The sequence below is a fragment of the Strongylocentrotus purpuratus genome, unplaced genomic scaffold (genome assembly GCF_000002235.5).
Source record: "Strongylocentrotus purpuratus isolate Spur 01 unplaced genomic scaffold, Spur_5.0 spur5_scaffold_1, whole genome shotgun sequence".
NCBI lineage: Eukaryota > Metazoa > Echinodermata > Echinoidea > Camarodonta > Strongylocentrotidae > Strongylocentrotus > Strongylocentrotus purpuratus.
The window spans coordinates 10367380-10391824 of NW_022145594.1; the positions used below are offsets into that span (position 1 = coordinate 10367380).

The following is a 24445-nucleotide window of genomic DNA, read 5'->3' on the forward strand; positions in this document are numbered from 1 at the left end:
ATCTAAATGCAGGAGTTCCTCCCACATCCCTGCTGCAGATACTCAAGAGGGTCCACAGGATCACAAAATAGATACCCTTAATTGTCTTAGCCGCGCGCATCCGATGTGAAGGCAATCTAAATGCAGGAGTTCCTCCCACATCCCTGCTGCATGTACTCAAGAGGGTCCACAGGATCACAAAATAGATACCCTTAATTGTCTTAGCCGCGCGCATCCCATGTGAAGGAAACCTGAATGCAGGAATCCCTCCCACATCCCTGCTGCAGATACTCAAGAGGGTCCACAGGATCACAACATAGATACCCATAATTGTCTTAGCCGCGCGCATCCCATGTGAAGGAAACCTGAATGCAGGAATCCCTCCCACATCCCTGCTGCAGATACTCAAGAGGGTCCACAGGATCACAAAATAGATACCCATAATTGTCTTAGCCGCGCGCATCCCATGTGAAGGAAACCTGAATGCAGGAATCCCTCCCACATCCCTGCTGCAGATACTCAAGAGGGTCCACAGGATCACAAAATAGATACCCTTAATTGTCTTAGCCGCGCGCATCCCATGTGAAGGAAACCTGAATGCAGGAGTCCCTCCCACATCCCTGCTGCAGATACTCAAGAGGGTCCACAGGATCACAAAATAGATACCCTTAATTGTCTTAGCCGCGCGCATCCCATGTGAAGGAAACCTGAATGCAGGAGTCCCTCCCATATCCCTGCTGCAGATACTCAAGAGGGTCCACAGGATCACAAAATAGATACCCTTAATTGTCTTAGCCGCGCGCATCCCATGTGAAGGAAACCTGAATGCAGGAGTCCCTCCCACATCCCTGCTGCAGATACTCAAGAGGGTCCACAGGATCACAAAATAGATACCCTTAATTGTCTTAGCCGCGCGCATCCCATGTGAAGGAAACCTGAATGCAGGAGTCCTTCCCACATCCCTGCTGCAGATACTCAAGAGGGTCCACAGGATCACAAAATAGATACCCTTAATTGTCTTAGCCGCGCGCATCCCATGTGAAGGAAACCTGAATGCAGGAGTCCCTCCCACATCCCTGCTGCAGATACTCAAGAGGGTCCACAGGATCACAAAATAGATACCCTTAATTGTCTTAGCCGCGCGCATCCCATGTGAAGGAAATCTAAATGCAGGAGTCCCTCCCACATCCCTGCTGCATGTACTCAAGAGGGTCCACAGGATCACAAAATAGATACCCTTAATTGTCTTAGCCGCGCGCATCCCATGTGAAGGAAACCTGAATGCAGGAGTCCCTCCCACATCCCTGCTGCATGTACTCAAGAGGGTCCACAGGATCACAAAATAGATACCCTTAATTTCATATAACCAATATTACATGCATTTCATTGTTCAATATAACATATATTGACCTTCAAATCCAGAATTTACCATGTGCTGTTATAATTCGACCTAGGATTGCAGCTCAGTGAAATATAACACCACTGGGCAGAAACTGCATTTTCTCGGTACACATTTATATATATTCATATATATATATATATCTAGATATATTGCATTCCTGCTAGCTGATTGCAATATATATGATATACCAAGAAAGAAAGTCAATAGTATTATTACTGTATACATAAAATAAAATCGAACTACAGTGAAATCTAATGGTTCCTTAATTCCTTTGTCCCACTTTCCATTCGTAAATACAATGTACAACTCCAATCAATTTGAATAAGCCTGTATCTTGCAACTTCGCTAATCATCAATTGCATTGTACCCTTTCCTTTTTCTTTTCAACCAAATGTACCAGTATCACGAGCATAGAAATTAATAATACCCTATGATATCTTGTTATTCCAAGTTTTAGCATGTTATTCCAAGGTTTAGTTATATACTGTACCGTTTAATTTATGAAGGAAAAAGGAAAGAATTCAGCTATATAACCGTGACAAAGAATGAAACATGTAATAAATACTGTTGATAATGATGATGATAATAATAATAATAGTAACAATAATAATAATGATAATGATAATAATGATGATAAAAATAATGATAAAATAATGATAATACTATTTTGTAATTCTACGCAATCGTACATTTTCAATAGTATTGTAAGTCCATTCATTATTTATTCTATTTTCTTATATTATTCCACTATGTAAAAACGATTTTATATCCGAGTTTCCATATGAATCTGTCATTTGGCGTTTGCTACTGTGTAATATCTATTGTGTTTGTTCATGTGCTTTATGTAATGCCAACAACTGAATCTCCAAATGGACCAATAAAATTAATCTGAAATCTGAATCTGAATCTGAATCTGAATTTAAAAAAGTTCAATTTATCAAATCATGGCAATGTTCGAATCCAACAGTGTCTCGACTGGTCTTAGAGCAAAATTTGGCAAGTCAAAATGAGAAGAAGAAAAAATCCCGCAATACTAGCAATGCATTTTTATAAACTGGGGTTCTATTCAATTCAGTAGGTACATTAAGTTAGTATTTTAATTAGAACTTTACTTGACTTTAATAGTTATATGTCTTTACTCGTATTCAGATAATATCTTAGCAATTTAGTTAAGCAAGTCGACTTTAAGGCAAAAAAATAACTGATAAGCATTGCGACATCACATGGTCCATCAAAATGTGCATGCTTATAATTGTGCGCAGCTTAGGAAGTCACGCTTGGCATGCAATATTATTGTAACGATAAAGCACGCTGATTCTCCATCGGTGAAGTGACGTTTTGTGCGGAGGAAAAGCAATATGTTCACAATATTGAACTCGACCAGGAAAAGGGAATAAAATACATGATTTTATTCTCTTGGCATAATAATTTGTTATTCTTTTATACTATTGGACTATTTGTATACTATTTTGCCTTGACTTGCAGGTAATTGGCGATAGTGGGTATATTTCCCATGCAGGAGCATTCATTAACGTCCTTTGCAGTGGTGTTAGAATCAAGGGCGATATCTTTTTCAGGTGCTGTATTACATTTTGACTTGATTAGATCTTATTGGTCATGTAGAGTCGATATTAATTTCTACTTAAAACTTTCGCTGTATGGTTATAACGATGAAGTAAATAATAATTGTTCATCAAAGATGCAGGAAGAAATGGGAAAAAGCATGGATGTACACACACTGTGATTGATTTGCCCAGACAGAGAGGGATAGAGAGAGAGAGAGAGAACGAGAGAGAACGAGAGCGAAGGGGGAGTGGTATAGACACACATACTGTACATGTACTCACATAGAGTGATAGTGGGAGAAATTAATAGAGGGGGGGGGGGAGAGAAGATGGAGAGCGGGGAGAGGGAGAGAGACAGAGGGAGAGAGAGCATGTTGGGGGGGGGGGGGGCTAACACACACACACACACACTCACACGCGAGCATACATGTACACACACAAAGTGATAGTAGGAGAAAGAGAGGGGAAGAAGAGGTAGAGAGAGAATTAAGGGGGAAGTATATCACACGAGAAGAAGACTTCAGATCCCCTTCTCACACCATCTTTCTATCGATTGTACGTGATTTGTTAATGTTCTTAAAGGTAATACAAAGTTTTGGGATGGGGTCATGAATTTGGTTCAAATGAACATATTGGAAGCATATGCGATCCTACAATATTCAGTGATCGTTGTCGCGGTCGAAATCGACTCTAAAGTTATGAAATTGTAAATAATAACACTTTATGTTGAATAGCTCCCTCTCAAGTTCAAGATATTAATTAAGCTATAAAACAATGTTTATTGAATAAAATTGACCGATTAGCTATTCCCGTTCGGAAATTATATACCACAACTACATATTCTGAGATTTTCATGGTCACAGCTAACATTGTACGGCCGTAGGAGCTTTTTGAAATTTATCAAAATTTATCAAAATTTACCGGGAGCACCGGTAAATCTTTATATTAAATTTTTCTCGAAAGCAGAAGTGTTTTAGGGGCTAACATTTCTAGTGCTTTTAATACATCTACAGGGACATCCAAATATTTCAAAATTGTAAAGAATCACTATCCACTCTTTTTTCAAAATTTCCCAAAAGTTTGTAATACCTTTAAAGTAATACTGGTATCCTGTCTGAATCCATGCTACGCCACTTAGTTAGTATTTATCTTGGAGTTGCCAGAATTATAGTCCGTTGTCATTTGGTTAGTTGTGGATTTTTGTGAGGATTCTTGGAAACATACATTTTTAGAAAGAGAGTGTCGTAACTGAAATTATGAGTGTTGTTTCCAAATTTCAAAATATGTCTGAAGTTGGCATGAAGAATTATTAGACACTGACAGAGAGGAGGATGGAAAGAGAACGTTTAGTAAGATACGAAAGGGGATAACGGGCACATAATGATATAGCAATTAAAACTCATTGTGATTTACAAGAACATATTGGTGCACTTAATTGTAATTATGTTGACAATCACGTTTTGCGTTATAAGAACAATTTATTGAAAAGATCAATGATATGAGATCCCAGAATTCAATTCAGTTTATTTGGCCAAAAAAAAATACAAATCATAAATCAAAATTGCATGAACTAATGCCACGAAGGGCCAGTAGTAATTGCAACCATAATTTAAATTGACAGAGAATCTTGTGTTGATAGGGTTGCATATTCCTTTCATGTTTATCATGTTGTTTCTTTTATATTATCTGTTTTGTTTCTCACTATATCACTCCATTTATCGATACCCTTGTCAAATGAATTACATAATGGATCTAGCGATTCATCCAAAGTTGATCAAGGTCAAACATTACATAACTGAAAATACGTATTTTAAGTTCTGTGTCAAACACTGTCGACGATAACAATTTTTCACATTCACTGCTGATGGCGTGTACAATATGTTAAAAGTGCCACGATATCTAAACATAATTATGCATTTTCAAACATTATTAGAATCATCTCTAATATCATGTCTAGAAAAATATTAGGGAAAAATAACAATTTTTCAGTTAATGATACATATATTTTTCTAAATAGCAATATAAGAATCCTAAAAATACCCAAATCACCATTTTCGCAATGCCTGAAAAGTAAGTTTACATCCATTTTAAATTACGGAACAACGTGCATATTTTTAGTCACGACCTTGTCTTTCCAAAGTATATGTTTCCAAACATCCTTACAAAATTTCCCAAACGGTCGAGTGTTTTTATTAAATAAATGACAACGGACTAAAGTGTATTTAGGAAATTGGCGTCAGTCAAAATCAACCTTCAATGCGATTCAGCATCCTTCTTTCCTTCGAATATAATTGGCTAAATATTATCTTCTTAGTGGTTTTTGTACATTGTTTTGAATATTATACTTATATATACATATATAGTGGCGTAATGAGCATAAACGTTTGGGGGGGGGCTGACAAAAAATCTGCATCACCCCACTCTTACATGCAGGCCCCGCTGAACGTTTTTCAAAGTGGGGTCTAGGGGCAAATCCACGGCGGGGGGTCAAGGGGCAGACCCCGAGGCTCTAGGGGTATGGACATCAGTGGCGGATCCAGCGATTTCTCACCGGGGAGCACAAAATGGCATGAGGTGAAATATATGTAAAACGATGAAGCGACTGAGCGAGGCTTTAGCGGCGAGGGAGCGGAGCAACCAAGCGGTGTCGGTTTGGGAGGGGGTTCCGAGTATAGAAAGCATTTGTAATTTTAGAACCACATAAGACGCATTTTTAAGGCACTTTTTGGAATAATATGACGTAAATTTGCTTTCTCCCACCCCCTCCAAGAGTAGGGGTCTTTTGCAATTTAAGAACCACATTTGGTGCATTAATGTCCACCGGCACTTCCTGGAAAAAATGAGGCCTTCTGATTGGTTAGAAGTTAGAGAAAAGTGATCTGTCACGTCTGCACAATGCACCAAGAAGGTCGTCCGATACTTCACCAGTAGTACTTGCAAAAATTATCGCGAGTGTATAAAATGTGTTCTTATCAGGGGCGTCGCTAGACCTTTTTTTCGTGGGGGAAGGGGGGGGGGTGGTGTAGAGGCCACCGATTACCGACAAGAATTGCCACCAATTACCAACAAATATATTAATGCCAATGTCCCAATTAATGTCTACAAATTTAACCCTATAAACCCGTGGCCAGGAACTAAGTTATTATTCCGTTTCCCCCCTCCCGCAGCTATGACGTTTCATTTAATTATTAGAGAAAGAAGAGGATTCATTGTACCATTCTCGACTCTTTAATCATTGTCTGAATTTGGTTTCCCCCCCCCCCCCCCTCTCGCGCGAATCGCGGAAGCTTTCACGTTTCATTAAATTATTAGAGAAAGAAGACGATTCGTTGTATCGTGTCCTTGTCAGAATTCAGTTCCCCCCTCCCCCTTCATTAAATGATTTACGCTTAATCCTTGTCTGAAATCATTTTCGCCTTGCGCAAAGCGCGGAAGCTTTGCCACTTCATTACATTATTAGAGAAAGAAGACGATTCGTTGTACCGTTCTATATATTCCCCTAATCCTTGTCTGAATTCAGTTTTACCCATTACGGGCCCCTGCCAGGCGCACCGGAAGCAGTTTGGGATCGGGGGGGGGGGGGTGGGGGCAAACATTTCAGGGGGCTCGCCTTCCAGGGGCAGTGGCGTTATGAGCAAAAACGTTTCGAGGGGGGGGGGGTGGGCAGAAGAAAAATGTGCATCACCACCAGCTATGCAGGCTCCACGGCAGTGGCGGATCCAGGGCCGGGGGGGGGGCCTGGGGAAAAAAATGTGTAAAACATGATTTTTACCTGTTTTGGGCCATGGACCCCCCCCCTGGCGCTCAAGGGGGGGGGGGGGTGCAAATTTTTAAATTTTGGAGGGACAAAAAAAAAAAATGTGCTCACTACCCCATCAAAATAATCAAAATGACTAAACCGTTAAATAACTGCATGTATATACAGGTTCATTTATAACAAAGTCTTTCATATGAATCTAAAATCAACTTAATTACTAATCAATTGCAACACAAATCATAATGGATTACATCGAAAGGGTGCGGCGCGGTGTGGTGAGTTCAACGCATCCATTCGAGAAAAGCCCCCCCCCCCCCCCCCGCGCTTTTCCTCGAAAGGGTGCGTTGAGAACTGAGTACCGTCTTAACACACCCTTTCGAGATAAGCGGGGGTCTTTTCTCGAAAGGGTGCGTCGACTAGTCTTTCACATCAGTCGTTTAAAATGTTTAAGGAATAGAAATGTCGTTGAAATAATCAAAATTGAAACTACTTTTTACGTAGTCTTGCAGATCAGGCATTTATAAGAATTAAATCAGTAAATAAAAAGAAACACAATTAAATAATTAACTTAAATATTTTAAAAATGTCAAATATAGGTGGTTAGCTAGTCTTGCATATCAGTCGTTTATTTATTGAAATAAAAAATAATATCCATTTCTTTTTTGTATGGAATTCAGTTTTTTAATGTTAACTAGTCTTGCATAACTGTCTCTAAATTACAAATAACAATTAATTGCCATTTTACTTAATCAGACACACGTTTATGTATTCGTCAAGTCTTGTTGAAAAACTGTAGGGGTCATGTGTTTTTTTTTTTACATTTTGCCAAAACAAATTGAAATTATCTTTTATTGTCTATACTCTATACCATCTGAAAAATGTATTCACCGGCATATATGCCATCTGGTTGTTATCACATCCAGGTAAATTTAAATTTAAGGAAAGTAACATTCTTTCGCATAAAATGCCCTTCTTTAGTTCAAAATAAATGTGTCACCTTCAAAATCAGTTATTATCCAATTAAGACAGCAACAAGACATACCCAATCAATATTCACTCACACACCGGTTCAACTTGTTTACAAACGTCGTTGTTGATGTTAATTAAAAAGACAAAATATAATAAAAAGTTTGATATAAAAGCTAACATATTTATTACTTTTCAATAAACATTAAACTAGCAAACAATAATAGCAGTAACAATTGATGAAGGTATTATGGGGAATTCAACAGAGATGATTCCTTGCTTGGGTCTGTGGAACTCTGTGCTGATTCTATAAAATCTCCATCCCCACCCTCCCCCCCTTCTGTCTCTCAGGCGCGGATCAAGTGGGGGTCGAGCGGGCCTTGCCCCCCCCCCCCGCCAAAAAAAAGAGATAGAGAAGGAAAAGAAGGGGAAAGGGAAAAAGGAGAGAAAGGAAAAGAAAGAAGAGGAAGAAAAGAAAAGGGGAAAGAAGGAAATCGGGGGACGAAAGGGACTTGCGTCGCAGGCTGTTGCCTACCCCCCCCCCCCCATCAAAAAAATAAGAGAGAAGGAAGGAAAGAGAAAGAAAAAAGGAAAAGAGCAGATAAAAGGAAGGAAAAAAGAAGAAGAAGAAAAGAAAAGAAGGGGGGGCTCGCCTTCCAGGGGCAGTGGCGTTATGAGCAAAAACGTTTCGAGGGGGGGCAGAAGAAAAATGTGCATCACCACCAGCTATGCAGGCTCCACGGCAGTGGCGGATCCAGGGGGGGGGGCCTGGGGGAAAAAACGTGTAAAACGTGATTTTAACCTGTTTTGGGCCATGGACCCCCCCCCCCCCTGGCGCTCAGGGGGGGGGGGGGGGTGCAAATTTTTAAATTTTGGAGGGACAAAAAAAAAAATGTGCTCACTACCCCATTAAAATAATCAAAATGACTAAACCGTTAAATAACTGCATGTATATACAGGTTCATTTATAACAAAGTCTTTCATATGAATCTAAAATCAACTTAATTACTAATCAATTGCAAGACAAATCATAATGGCTTACATCGAAAGGGTGCGGTGCGGCGTGGTGTGGTGAGTTCAACGCATCCATTCGAGAAAAGCGGATCAAGTGGGGGTCGAGCGGGCCTTGCCCCCCCCCCCCGCAACAAAAAAGAGATAGAGAAGGAAAAGAAGGGGAAAGGGAAAAAGGAGAGAAAGGAAAGAAAGAAGAGAAAGAAAAGAAAAGGGGAAAGAAGGAGATCGGGGGACGAAAGGGCCTTGCGTCGCAGGCTGTTGCCTACCCCCCCCCCCCCCCATCAAAAAAATAAGAGAGAAGGAAGGAAAGGGAAAGAAAAAAGGAAAAGAGCAGATAAAAGGAAGGAAAAAAGAGGAAGAAGAAAAGAAAAGAAGGGGGGATATCAGTTGCAATTTTCCCGCCAACAAGTTGTGGTTCAGGGGGGGGGGAGCAAAGAGCCCTTGCCTCCTCCCGCCCCGGCCCTGGAAAGAAAAAGGAAAGAGGAGAGCGAAAAGGGAACAAAAAAGAGGACGAAGAAAAGAAAAGGGTGAAAAGAAGGGGAGATCAGTTGCGGTTAATCCCGCCAACAACGTGTGGATCGGGGTGGGGCCGAAAGGCCCTTGCCTCGCCTACTCCCAGCAAACCTAAGAGAGAGAGAGAAGGAAGGGAAGAGAAAGAGGAGAGAAAGGGAAAGGAAAACAAAGAGAAAGAAGAAAGGTAGGGGAGATCAGTTGCGTTTTTTCCCGCAAACAAAGGATATTTGACTCCGTACTTCGTTCTAATGAAGACGGTCGCAAACTATCCCGCTTGTTGGGAAATAGTGGGATATTTTGCAAACTAGACCGAGATATCTTGGGATATTATCCCGACCAACTATCCAGCTAATTTGCTACTTCGGTCTAATGAAGACGCAAATTAGCTGGATAGTTTCGATCGGGATAGTTCAAATAGCTAGATATTTGGCAATCTCGAGATAGTGAAGACGGGCCTATGGAAACTAGCTGGAGATAGGACTTTTACTATTACTGCATCTTAATATTGGAATAGGCTACCTTTAATACTCAGGCAATCACCATCTTTCTCTTCTCTTCATTTAAAAAAGGGACTTTAAACATTTCTTTTTTTGTAATCCAGATTTTTAGTTTTCATTCTCATTCTATGTAGGATTCTTCTTGTAAGCGCTTTGGGCCGCTCTGCAAAGCGCAGTATGTAAATAATAATTTGAATGCTCGGAATATGAACTTGAATGAAGAAAGTATGACAAAAGCTGCATAAACCTATATTAATTCATTTTTCTTCTAGGCATGTTCTTATTCTATTCTTGAACATAGCTACCATGCAAAAACAAATTCAGTGTTAAATCTCGTGAAAGACATAATCTTCAAGATCATACATCTAGTAGTAATGGTAATCTGTCCTAAGTATTTTCGGACAAGAAAGAAATTCAAATATTGTATTATGAGCAAACAAATCTGCAATCTGCATTTTGGGCAGCCACTACATCGTGTTCGGAAGCGAGGTGCCCACATAAAAAGTCAATTTTTTTCTTCATTAAGAAATTAAAAAAATTACCAAATAAACTATTTTAAAAGCTTGGTTCTCTTTGGTCGCTGGCAAAATTTAGAAATTGACAAGTCAATATTGTCGTCACCCCCCCCCCCATCGGTTATGATGTGCCTGTATGCCTGGTATATGGTAAACCCGGACGCTTTGATTTCTATTTATTTTTCATTGGTTTTATCTGTACCTACTACTTTTTAACTCTGAACAAATTATTTTTACTCCTAATACCGCTTTGATCATCAAACATTGAATGACCCGCTTTGTTTACATTTTATCATTGTGTGATATTCATGAACCTTCAGGACATCAGATCAAGGAACTGACCAAATAACATACACTCAAGCTGAGCGTGTAATTCGAAACGCTGCACCACAGTTTCTTGGCCATTCTTTACGCGGCGCAATTATGGTTGTTTCATGGATAGATGTACTTCGAGGCCCCGATCAGGTTCGTAAAAAATCCTTCTCATTTCTTCAAATCAATCAAGATAGAAATAAAACCATATTAAATAAAATTGATTGTATACCTACCATAACGTTCTAGAAATTATGACATTGAAGTGGCTCGTTAACAGGTACTATTTTCGGAGACGTGAGCTTAGATTCAGCTTATCTCCTTAGAATCCTGGTTGCGAACTCAAATACAATGAGACGATTCAAGGGGGGGGGGGGTGATGTCCTGAAAAATCAAAACACTTATTTTTATGTTTTCCCCTTTTTGTTTGATGTTCAGAACAGTACGTTTCAAGTACTGATCGGAACAGATGGTGAGCTGACTTACGTTATCTATAACTATAAGAGAGTCGGATGGAATGCACATCGGGTAAGAAATAGTGGCAACACACAAAAAAAAAAGAAGAATCTGAAAAAAAGTGAACGAATTATGTTAGAACCCGTTAAATAACATCTCTTCTATATACCCTCAAAGTGGTAATTTACATGTATAATCATTCGTATATTTTTCCTTCTTCCCACATTGAAGGAGATATTAAACATCAATCTATCCTTAATATATTGGTAAGTTACATATATTTGCATTTACCATTTATGAGGGCGCTGCACTGTAGCGACCAATATACTTACATGACTTCTTGCTCCTGTTATTGTGTCTAGAAATTATGTTTCTGTGATATGACATTGGACTGTGTATCAAACCAGGATGTATTTTTGGAAATGTGACCCTCACCTGGTTGTGTTTGACTGTGTTTTGTTTATGTCTCGTCTGTGAAATCCACTGCCAAAATGGACTACCTGCAACCCATATACAGTACGATCAAGATTTCTTGCTCTACCTCACCGCTATACCCTCGTCTTTGATCCGACCCCCGGACCTTCCCGAGTGGGTGCCAACAGGAGAGGAAAGCACGGAGGGATCAGATAGAGGGGTTCGGAGACGGAGTCATCGCTTTGAGGCGCGCCGTAAACAGTTTGGGATTGGCAAACATTTTAGGGTGCTCAACTTTAAGGGCCAGTGGCGTAATGAGCAAAAACGTTTTTGGGGCAGAAGAAGAAATGTGCATCACCACCATATTTACATGTTACATGCGGGCCCCGCGGAACGTTTTTCAAAGTGGTCAAGGGGGGATACCCCATTTGTGAGACTGGCAGGTCACTCATTATATGTGGGGCTCGAGTCCCCGGAGCCCCGCTGTTCTGCAGGCGCTGACATGAAGGCTTCGAAATAAGTATATTTTTGGCCCGACTGTAAATTTGGGAATTTGTAATTTTCCAACAAACGCATAAAGAAGTATAATTTACCCCCAAAATACCGGAAAATCATTATATTTGTAAATCACTGGTATCGAATTAAAAATAAATCACATTTAAATGTGACCGCCCCCACCCCCTCCTCTGCTCCCTACTTCCGGCGCCCCTGATCGCACTGCGCTACCAACAATCAACCTTAGTACTGAAGATCAATTACGAACAAAATCGACGAACTGCAAGCAAACGTGAGTAATGATCATGAATACAGAAACTCAAGTCTTGTATGTATGACAGAAACCTGGCCATTCAACAACATTGCGATAAATGGCTTCTACTCCATAAGATTGGATCATTATTTGGAAGAGAAGTACCTAGCCCTGAAAAATAGTCAAGATCTGCATGCAAACAAGCATGCAATGACTACATCAGGAACATCAGTCCAAATGCAACCCGAAACAGTTCTGGTCATTCATTGGCAGTAAGAATGGTATCCAACTGGAGAAATCATCCAATATGACTGCACCTCCAAGGCAGACACCATCAACAAACAGTTTGCATCAATATTTACCAAAGATGAGTTCTCAACTAATATCCCAGACAAAGGTGATATTCCTTATTCCTCCATGGAAGACATTGACATCTCTCCAGCTGGTGTCAACAAACTGTTGTCTGGACTTGATCCCCACAAAGCAACAGGCCCGGACTGAATGTCGGCTGGGTTACTCGCAAGGTACTTGCTGATGAAGTCACCCCAGTACTTACAACATTATTTAAAGCGTCTGTTGAACAAGGCGTTGTTCCACATGACTGGAGGATGGCAAATATTGATCATGTGTTAAAGAAAGGATATAGGAGCAATCCACAGAATTATAGCCCCATTTCTCTGACATCTATTCCATGCAAAATCTTGGAGCATATCATCTGCAGCTGCACCGTGAGTCACCTTGATGAAAATAACATCCTTTCAAATGCCCAGCATGGATTTCGCAAACGTCGTTCATGTATCACCGAATTCATCCTCACCTGTGACGACCTTGCCAAGGGACTAGACAGAGGCGAACAGCACGACATGATTTTGTTAGATTTCTCAAAGGTTTTCGACAACGTCCCTCACCATCGACTTCTATACAAACTTAAATTCTATGGCATCTATCAGTCTACACTGAGCTGGATACAAGATTTCCTCCACAACGGAACACAGAAATTAGTTCTCAATGGATGTACCTCAGACACTGTCTCAGTCTCATCAGGGGTACCGCAAGGTAGTGTCCTCGGCCCGCTCCCCTTCCTACTTTACATCAACAACCTACCCTATAGTGTATCTTCCCAATCAATTACCAGATTGTTTGCAGATGACATGTCTCCTCTACCGCAAGACTTGCTTTAAGGATGATGCAGAAAAAACTTCGAGAAGATCTCAACTCCCTGCAGCAGTGGAAATCAGACTGGCTGATGACATTTAATCCTCAGAAATTTCAGACCATCTCAGTCACTAAAAAGAGGACCCCAATCAACAAGACATACTCAATCCATGGTCAATCACTAGAAAATATCAGCTCTGCCAAGTATCTTGGTCTACAGCAAAACCTGAGCTGGAATCACCATATAAGCATGGTTGCCAAGAAGGCAAACTCCACCCGTGCCTTCTTGCAACACAACGTGAGCTCCGGCCCAAGAAACATCAAGGTGCTATGCTACAAGGCTCTCCTCAGACCTGTCCTGGAATACGGATGCGAATAATATTCGGAGGCTAGAGATGGTGCAATGGCAGTACACCAGGTTTTCCATAGGAGACCACCCTCGCACAAGCAGTGTCACCAACATGCTCCTTCGTCTGCAGTGGCCCATCCTTGAAGAAAGGCGAGCTCAGTACAAGCTGATAATGATGTACCGTAAGTATGCTCAACTCCTTGGTTGATGTACCAGCTGCACAATACTTCAAAGGCCTCAACTTCTCTTTGTGGCAATCAAAAGAAGATGCATGTCCCATATGCTCGTCGTTCTCCCTGCAAGTACAATCGCTTGTACCTCAGTAGCCAGCTTTAATAATAATAATAATGATAATTGATTCTTCTTGAGTGCTATTACAGACAAACTGATCAGAGCGCTATTATAACAGAAAAGAAACATAAAAATCATAGCAATCAAACAAGGAACAGTAATTAAGATATTATGAACGAAAATAAATTTAGATACTCAAAACGTACATTATGAACTCAAGATGGAAAGAGTTGGGTTTTAAGTTTCTTTTGGAAAGTGTCTTCTGTACTACATAGGCGGAGGTGTTGTGGTAGAGTGTTCCAGATGGTTGGTCCAGCATATGAGACTGAGATGCAGAAAACACTGTTGCGCTAGGATTGCGCCTGTTCTTGTTAACCGCACATATAGATTAGATCTGCACAACATTAAAGTACGAAGATACACCGACAACATGATGGCCTGTACTTCAACAGGAAAAGAAGAAGAGACATCGAACTGATGTGTGTTTCATTTCGCCCCTTTTCATCTGCCAGAGAAATTCCCTCAAGTCAATGTACTTTTAGTTTATATACCTCCGACCTCAGATAAACAAAATGCCTTGGAAACTGTTATGCCCCATTATTACCAATATGTTGATATAGCAACAATTAGGGGAGAAAACATTTTAGATAAATGTTACTGCTCAGTTAGGGATGCCTACAAGTCTCTTATTCGACATGGGATTGGTGCATCAGATCCCCATGCTGTCCATCTTATGCCAATTAGGTACAGATAAAAAGATTAAACGTTAAAAGCCAAGGAAAGGGTGATAAAAGAGTGGGACAATTAGTGGAGTGTAATGCTACAAGTCGCATTTGATATCACTGATTCAGACGTATTTCGTGACGAATGTGATGACAAATATGAACTAACAGATACAATAAATAGTTATGTCACTTTCTGTGAAGACTTACACCTTCGACTAAGCCCTGGTTTAATAGAAAGATAAAAGCAGCCATACAGAAAAAGAGTTTAAGAATGGAAATCATAATCGGATGAAAGAACTGACGAGATAAATAAAAAAAGACAAGTCAGTGAAGCAAAATGAAAACACAGATAAAAGCTGGAACGGTGCTTAATGACAAATAATCCCGGGAATGCATGGAAATCCTTAGAAGCATTGACGGAATTTTCCAACAAAAAGCAAGGAAACACTTTCGAGCACGAAGAGATTACAAAAGGAAAGGCAAATGAACATAATTCATCCTTTCTACCCCCGGCCCCCCACTCAGTGTTATTTAGGGTACGCATATGCGTGTTCCAACCGACCCCCCCCCCCCCCCTTTTCAGCAACAGTCCGGTGTGTAAAGTCAATACGGCTCGACCTTTTTCTTTTGTTACGAAAAGGACATTTTGGCAACACGCATGCGGTCATTTTGAAACCTGAGTGGGGGGGGGGGGGCCGGGTTTCTACCACTTCGAAAACCAAGATCGTCAAGAAGAGCTCAACGAACAACTAACACCGTTGCGTAACAGAATAAAAATGACTGCGAGCCTTTTGTGATCCATGAATCGGATGTTCGCAAACGGTTCAAGTTCATTTACCCTCGAAAGGCACAGATGGGGCCTCACGGTGTGAATGGACGAGTACTGAAAACATGCTCATTCCAACTCACGTCCCATATACTCTATGATATTCTAGATGTCGATCTCCGAAAGAGTAGTACCTGCCTGTTGGAAAGCGACCGTGTTTACGCCAGTACCTAAGAACAATCGCCCCACACGAATGGGGATTTACGCCCTATCGCGGTGACATCGGTTGTTATGAAAAGCCTGGAAAAGACGGGAACGTGCAAAGCTGACATGCTCAGTTCTCCCGCTATACTCGATGTAAACCATATAAAGCGAAGTGTTACGTTACTGATGCAGTTCCCACCTTGACAAACATGCTGTAAGAACACTTAGATAAGGAAGGTATTAGGTGTTATGCGAGAACAACTTTTATTGACTTCTCATTGGCATTTATTATTATTATTATTATTATTATTTATTTGGCATTTCAAACATACAATAGAAGGCACAATAGAATTACACATAGGATACAAAGTATGAAATAATAAATTTGGCTTCCCCTGCTGCACCTCTGGAAGTTAAAAAAAGGAATGTGAAATTCCTATAACACGTAAGTCTTTTCTTCCGACTGCAGGAAATGCATCAGGGGATGCCTAAAATATTATACATAATCAGACTTTAAAAAAAAAAAACAATTTATTGATGATAATGCATAAACTTAAGCTCTATAAATTGCAATATGTTATCTTAGTTGTACTTGTATGATGATGTCGGTGTCCTCTTACCCCCCCCCCCCCCTCCCCCTCCCGCCCCTAATTCAGCGACTGGCTGAGTCGTCGCGAAATCTTTGGGACTAAAAAGGAAAGAAAAACATATGTCCTCTCACCTTCCCCCCCCCCCCGGCCCCCCCCCCCCCCCCCTCCTTGAAAAAATCCTGCGTACCAGTACGCGCTTGATAGAGCCAGTAAGTAATAGTTTGATTTTCCGACAATTGTACGGAATGGTCGTAGGTTTTATGCTGCGCAAAAATGCAATCAGTTCAATTTTGACCATTACAATAAGTGGGTTATTGATGTAGACAAATGCTCATGTACCCTTTACAGCTCATTTTATGAATGTTATTACCAAAGAAGAAGAAAAGCCAGTCAGTTACTCAATAGTGTCTGTCAGTGAAGTCTAGCAAGTAAACAGGTTTCCTTGCATAATTTGAATATTAGGACACTGCTAACGTTTGAATTTCACAGATAGGGCATACATGACATATTCATAATTCCTGCAAAGTTCTACAGAATTTGATGTTGTCTGCAAAAGGGACAGAGTATCTTTAAGATTGCATCTGACGTTTAAAATGAAATATATCATTAAAAAAACTGTCATTACTCATTTCTACGAGATTTTGATTTAACACTGGATTGTAGGATGTCTTTCAAATCTTGCTAATAACATGATGTTATTTAATGGATAACACAAGGAGTCCCATCAATACTTGTTGTTATCATCAATATCCCCATCAGTTTTCATCATCGTCACCATCATCATCACCATCATCATTGTTATGATCAACGCCAACATCATTATCATCATCACCATCACCACCATGTTCATCATCAACACCAGCATCACAATCATTGTCATTACTGACCATCATCACCATTATCTTCATCATCATAATGATCATTATTACTATCATTTTTATTATCTTTATCAAGGTTGGGATGTATTATCCAGACAAAACTCTTCGCCACCTAGAACTTACCTTGGATGATCTTGTGACAGGTAGTAACTATGGAGTACAAGGAAGTTGGTTATTCGAAGTCTCAGATACATTTCGTGAGATAGGAAAAGGTACTGTAGAATCGTTATTTATTGTAAAGTACGCATTTTCGAATAACAAGAGTTTCATTCCAAAACTAATTCGAGTAAAGCAACGGATCTCTTTTAATTTACCTCTTTCCCTTGTTAGTTATCACTCCTGTTTTTTTAATGGTAGGGATATTGCCATACATAAATTTGCTTATCTTTAAAAAGAAATTCTAGCAATAAATTCTATTTTTCATAATTTGTTGTAATTTGAATTTGTGTAGATTAAGATACTTCTGGAATGAAACTCTTTTGTGACGATTTACATTCACCTAAAATGCAATTAAATTGTAATAATATAGTTGGGAGAATTAAGGAATCGATTAGAACAGTTTTTCCCAATTTTTATCATTAATAATAGTCCGTTTTTACTCAAATTGTCAGATTATCTGAAGAAAAAAAGAACAAAAGATGTGTGTGTGCTAAAAGGTTACCCAAATAAGTGACCTCCCCCTCTTCCTAACTGAACGAAATATTGGTCGGCCAAATTTTCAAATTTCTTGAACGAACAAAAAAAAATGTGCTCTTACCCCCCCCCCCTGCTTATTCACCGACTGGCTGAGTCGTTGAAAACAAATTCCTCAAATCTTGGACCCCCCAAAAAAAAAACTGTGCTCTTACCCCCCCCCCCCTAGCTAATTGTGCAACTCCTGTATTTAGAGACAAATATTAAAAATGTGAACTAAAGGTTGAACAATATATGGTGCAATTTTTTCAAGAGATTATAATTCTGTTATAACCAGAACTCTGATTATTCTTCATTTCATTGATAACATTAATAACTTCTATTTCAATAACTGGAATGAAGTATAAAGCTATCAGATTTTAAGCAAAGAGAAAATCAGGAAAGTGAATAGCCTATTTGTGGCGGGAATTTTCCTGGCAAGATTTTTGGCAAGAAAGGCACAAATAAACTAGATTGAGAGGCTGTCTGTCGTTGATTGCATCTGGTGTAGCAGAATACCTCTCTATCCGCCTCCGTCGTCTAGTGGTAAAACACCAGGAGGCGTTTCACAAAAGCGATTCCAGCGTAGACAAGCTTTTGCAAGCTTTGTAATAATTTCCAAAACAAAAGGAAGCATTATTATAGGAGGAACAAGAAATTTTAAAGCTATATACTTTAATTGTTTGTCTCATCCAGTTTATTTATCACTGCTGTAACTTCGATATACCACATAGGAATATAGATTTGATTGTCAACCACTGTGTTTCTTATATTTTTCCAACAGTTCTATGTGAACCGACCAACCCTTGTCTCAATGAAGGAACATGTGAGAACGATACATGCGTTTGCCCCGAGGGTTTCAGTGGAAACTTCTGTCATTTAGGTAAAAAACAAAAGACTAATTTTATGTTGGCAAACTCTGCTTTTTCTAGACTGCTGGTAAATTTAAAAATGGAGATGTTTTGGGTTTTGTGGAAAAAATATCATTGGCTATCTGGAGGGTAAATGTGGTCCAATAACCCTCCCCCATTCATAAAGGTCTATATAGGTATTAACAAAAGGAAAATTTTGTTTATAATTATGTTTCAATATCCCTGCTGTATTTGGATATGTATGTTAAATGTACGTTCAGTTATTAGGGAGCTCACTAGCATAATTGCTATTCCTTTGTACAGTAAAACCATATCTACAGCGGCTGCCCAAGGGAAACGCAAAAAGTGGTCTTTGTAGACAGGTTCCTTTAATACATGTTTCAATGAGAAACCATGTTCAAGGAAAACAAAAAATGTGGTCCTTGTATATAGACGGGCGGTCTTTGTAGACAGGTGGTCACTAAAGCAGGATTGACTGTAACGGGATGAAATGTGATCAATGGCAAGGAGTCAGTGTAACATCCTACAGGACAAGAAGCTGTGTATTACGAGCTCATTAAATTGGCGATAGCCATTCAGATTCTGCTTCGTACATTTAAATGCACACTCTGATGAAAGCAGGATTTTACTTTCCAATTATATATTTATTTGTTTTGAATCATACCAAAATTAATCAAACTAGAATCGAATTAGAAAAATTAAAAAACATTGAGAAAATTTAAAGCAATTGATATTTGGTCTCTAATTTTGTTGGACTGCGGGTAAGTTACCTGCATGAATTTGCCATCCTAATAGGGACTTTTAGATTTACAGGACGAGAGCGTGGACTGCCGCGTGTGACATTGTGTTAAGGCACTGGGCCGTGCCCGGCAGTGTCTTAAAAGGACGTCACATTACCTTAAAATGATGTCATACGTGGCGGTCCACGTTCTCGTCGTGTAAATCTAAAAGTCCCTATATTGCACACCTGGATTCACTGGTTCTCTGTGTGAATATAGTAACTACTAGGGGCTTGATTATTCACGAATGTTGGGTAGCCCGAAATCAACTAAGTAAGCCACCCCTTTTTTGTTTAAGGCTGAAAGGCCGGACTACTAAGTAAATCACTGTATCACTCTCTTTGTGTATAGGCTCGGTGTAAAGGCCCAGGGGTCTCAGTCATGTAGAAATACTGTATAGCATGCGTGACCCAGGAAGCTGTAATGAATGGAGATCCCGTCCAAGAGGCCCCTTTGAAGTCATCCGTGGCACCGCGCGTCTTTTGTTTCCCCTACCGTAATCCCCTTAATCCCCCTCCAAAACCTTACAGCTCCCTAGTAGCACTAAGTCCTTTCCACACACAGCCCAGCCCAGCGAGCACGGCGGCTTTTGCTTTGCCGGCCCGTACTTTGGGTGAATAGTGGTGCTAACTTGACAACTTCTAGCCCTAAATCATTAAATGCGCAAACATATAACACAATTTCATTTAGTTCTTTAGGAAGATAAACCTTTGGACTACCTTCCTAGCTATGTACAAATTTCGGAAATTTTCGGAAAATGTCAATAATTAGACGAGAAAATCATGATTATGAAAATCTTTCATTCGCTCTAACTCATGATTTCCTTGGTCGATTTCGCTGGTTAAAATGGCCATGTCTTTAGTAGAGCTATCCCAGAACGGAAAACGCATTTGATGACTAATAGAAAGTTGCATTGGTCATATGTTGTGAATTCTGCATTTTATATGTTATAGCTAAATACATCTTCCATGAACATGACTTAATTTGTCGGTGCCACGCATGGCTTCAAAGCCCGATGCTTGCATATTTTTGCAAACGAGTGAATAGAGAACTTAGGGAAGCAGAGGCGTTGCGTAACATTTCGTACTATTTGGAATGCCAGAGAGGGACTGTGCATTGATATGGACAGCTGTTGATGGAAATGATGGCTGGAGAGGGTTACATTTCTTTTTGTTAAGCCAGGTTAATCTTGAATAATTTTCCATCGGAAAATTCTTTCGAGACGGTATCTCCATTCATTACAGCTTCCTGCGTGACCACATGTTTTCCAGGCACCCCCTAAACAAGGATTTCTTCTGAAGCCAAAATACACCCTAAATGAGGATTTCGTGTGGTTTTTTCCCCGAATTCACACCCTGTAAACGGGTATTTAAAGAAAGTGTAAGCCTACACAACACGCGCGTGGCGAGTGCTTTAATAGCTAGCTAAGGTGTATTGCAAAGAGAAAAGACTCTGGGTGCATGCAATACCCTGCCATGCTACCTACCTCTCGCGGCCGTCGTCCACACTATAACCAGGAAGCTGTAATGAATGGAGATACCGTCTCGAAAGAATTTTCCGAGGGAAAACTACTCAAGATTAACCTGGCTTAACAAAAGAAATGTAACCCTCTCCAGCCATCATTGCCATCAACAGCTGTCCATATCAATGCACAGTTCCTCTCTGGCATTCCAAATAGTACGAAATGTTACGCAACGCCATCTGCTTCCCTAAGTTCTCTATTCACTCTTTTGCAAAAATATGCAAGCATCGAGCTTTGAAGCCATGCGTGGCACCGACAAATTAAGTCATGTTCAGTGAAGATGTATTTAGCTATAACATATAAAATACAGAATTCACAACATATGACCAATGCAACTTTCTATTAGTCATCAAATGCTTTTGCCGTTCTAGGATAGCTCTACTGAAGACATGACCATTTCAACTAGCGAAATAGACCAAGGAAATCATGAGTTAGAGCGAATGAAAGGTTTTCATCATCATGATTTTCTCATCTAATTACTGACATTTCCCGAAAATTTCCGAAATTTGTACGTTGCTAGGAAGGTAGTCAAAAGGTTTATTTTCCTAAAGAACTAAGTGAAATTGTGTTATATGTTTGCGCATTTATTGATTAAGGGCTAGAAGTTGTCAAGTTATCATCACTATTCACCCCAAGTACGGGCCGGCAAAGCAAAAGCCGCCGTGTTCGCTGGGCTAGGCTGTGTGTGGAAAGGGAGGACTTAGTGCCACTAGGGAGCTGTAGGGTTTCGGAGGGGGATTAAGGAGATTACGGTAGGGGAAACAAAAGACGCGCGGTGCCACGGATGACTTCAAAGGGGCCTCTTGGACGGGATCTCCATTCATTACAGCTTCCTGCTATAACCAAAGATGACAGAGCGCCGCAGTCTATCATCTTTGCTATAACTGGCTAGGTGGCGCGCCAGGCGGCGGCCTGAAACGTCTCACCAATGTGAAATTAATACCCCCTCCCCCCCCCCCCAGTCTGGCCCTGAGGGCTAGAAAAAAAACCTATACGCGTATACCGGCGCATACAGCAGGATTTTGAACCATTTTGAAAAAAGTGACCGTTTTCTTGAAAATGGCCCAAAATTGATATTTTTGAAGCTCTTATTGCCGCCGCGTGGCATCCAATCTGAAAAGACGCTTTGTTGGTCACCCAATCTCACAGTATTTATATTTGACCCCCGGGAGTAAAGGACGTATACATTACGAGCCATAGGATTAGATTTTTGAAAGTCCTTGTAAGATTACAATTGTTGGATGTTTGGGTTTAAAGGACAGCAACCTGTTTATTGTTTTTTGGGGGTAGGGGAGGTTTAATCTAAATATGTCTATTAAAACAAAAAGAAAATGTTTCCTTCAAGCTAATTGTAAGCTCTGGTATGGGCCTCGTATGTCAAGAGAACATGGCTACAATTCATTCTAGATTATTTATCCTTTGGTAGGTTGACTGTTTGAACCAGTAAAATAAAAACGACCATTTGCACATAGTGACCAATGATGCGGGGCCTACTTACCTTAAATTTCCTTATAAATCTTTCTTTGCTCACTACTCAGCCCCTTTATATTCTCTACCAAAATCGTTTGGCATAAGTCATCATCTATATGTATTCATTGACATTCAGTGTTTTTGTTTTTTGGGATTCTGTGAAAAAAAATTTCCTACCATTGCCAGAACTCAAGCTTTTCTTTAAGAACACTTGCCATTGTTGTTAAGATATCAATGTGGGCATGCACGCATGCCCACATTGATATCTTAACAACAGAAATGAAAAGTAGCAAAAACGACAGCAAATCTAACTCGAACTCGTAAATGACAACAAAAATTGTTTTACAATTAGCTCTTTACCTTCGTACTTTCTGGAGCCACATCATTTAATAAAGCAACTGTTGTCTCTAAATATTTTCAGATGGATGTGATAACCGTTGTCTCAATGGAGCGAGCTGTGAGCAAGGCAATTGCACATGTCCAGCAGGATTCGGTGGCGATTTTTGTCGAGATAAACGTAAGTTTCTTGAATATTTTTCTTGTGTTGGACGAATACCTGTTCATGATTTAGCCAGGATTATAAAGAATAAAATAAAATAAAAAATAAATAAATATTTAAAAAAATTGAAAAATAAAAATTGCAATTTTTTTATTTCGGTTTCATTCAATATCAAAACAATACTAATAATCATACAAAAAGACAATTTGTTTCCTCATCATAATCACATAACAAAAATAATTTAATACATGTACAATTCATAAGTTTTGATAAAAATAATGAATGAAATCAGTTATGATATAACACACATTAAAACTCCCTCCCTAATTACCTTCCCAAAACAAAACCACCATATCTGCAATACAGATGCACACTAACAGACGTGTACACTCCACAATAACATACACTCACACACAAGAACACCCTCAAATTAAAAAAAGACATTTTGTATTATCTTTTCTCAAATCAAATACATATTGTACAAATCATTCTTAACAAAACTGGATACATTGTACATTGGATGAAAGCTAAATTGCAATAATAAAAAGAACTGTTTAGAAAACTTGTTCATATATATGATCAAGAACACTATGTTAAACATACTCTCAACACCCTCATTCACACACTACTACCCCCCCCCCACCATGCGACACACACACACACACACACACCCCACCCGACCATACTTCTGCACATATACCACACACTGTTCCTAGCCTCCTCAAAATTGGAGCGACAGAATAATGGAATTGTCTAACTTCTCTATTAAGTATTCATAAACCTTCCTCAATATTAAATCTCTGAGGAACTTCACATTACTGTTAAACTGCATTGCACTGCTTTTACATCCACTAAACTCCAGTTATTCTTTTTTCTGCTTCTCAAAATAGCTTCCCCAATAGTCCATACATCAACAATTTTGTTTCCTTTTAACCCTAAATGTTGAAAATTAGATATTGACCACATGCCATTTTCAGCAGAAATATCTTGAACTGATATTATATGGCGTGTAAACAACTCCTCATCAAAGATCATTTTCTTTAAAAAAAAAAAAATCGTTGTTGTTGAGAAACATTCCTACAACCTTCTAACTCTTCCCATGCTTTTATCTTGTCTAAAAAGAACTCAGGTAGTTACACAAGAAAATAAATCTACCTCCTACCATCTTGAAGCAGAAATCAAAGTATAGCTTCCATCTCATTGCTTTTCTCCGTACAATAGTCTTTCTACCCACATTACACGTTGGGTTTTTAAAAACGAGTCAAAATTAGTCATTCGTAACCTCACTTCATTATAACATTAATACAATGATATTAATCTCTTAATTTGATCTTTCCTATTCCAAATAAATGTAAAACATTCTTTCTGTATTTCCAATATGACCCATTTTGGAACCACTAGTGAAGCTAAAAACGTAATTTGATTTACATGTTTTAAATAAATGAATTTTTCTAAACACCGTGAGGTCCTTCTGTTTCCACCATCTGAGAAGTCTTTTAAGATTGCTTAAAATCTCCTTATAATTCAACGGCGTC

At 39.5% G+C, this 24445-nt stretch overlaps 1 protein-coding gene across 1 annotated transcript; it reads left to right on the forward strand.

The window, feature by feature from the left end:
• Nucleotides 1-17129: 17129 nt before the first annotated feature.
• On the forward strand, nt 17130-24043 carry LOC115921236 (sushi, nidogen and EGF-like domain-containing protein 1). Its single transcript, XM_030978508.1, has 4 exons — nt 17130-17308; nt 18553-18651; nt 22833-22928; nt 24033-24043. The coding sequence occupies exons 1-4, from the start codon at nt 17134-17136 to the stop codon at nt 24041-24043; spliced, it is 381 nt and encodes a 126-aa protein (XP_030834368.1). The 5' UTR covers nt 17130-17133.
• Nucleotides 24044-24445: the final 402 nt, after the last annotated feature.

Excerpts from the sequence above, each read along its gene's own strand:
- LOC115921236 (XM_030978508.1), top strand. The coding sequence starts at position 17,134 with ATGATCATTATTACTATCATTTTTATTATCTTTATCAAGGTTGGGATG. Across the intron at positions 17,309-18,552 it reads ATTTCGTGAGATAGGAAAAG|TTCTATGTGAACCGACCAAC; the intron begins GTACTGTAGAAT and ends TTTTTCCAACAG. Across the intron at positions 18,652-22,832 it reads TGGAAACTTCTGTCATTTAG|ATGGATGTGATAACCGTTGT; the intron begins GTAAAAAACAAA and ends AAATATTTTCAG.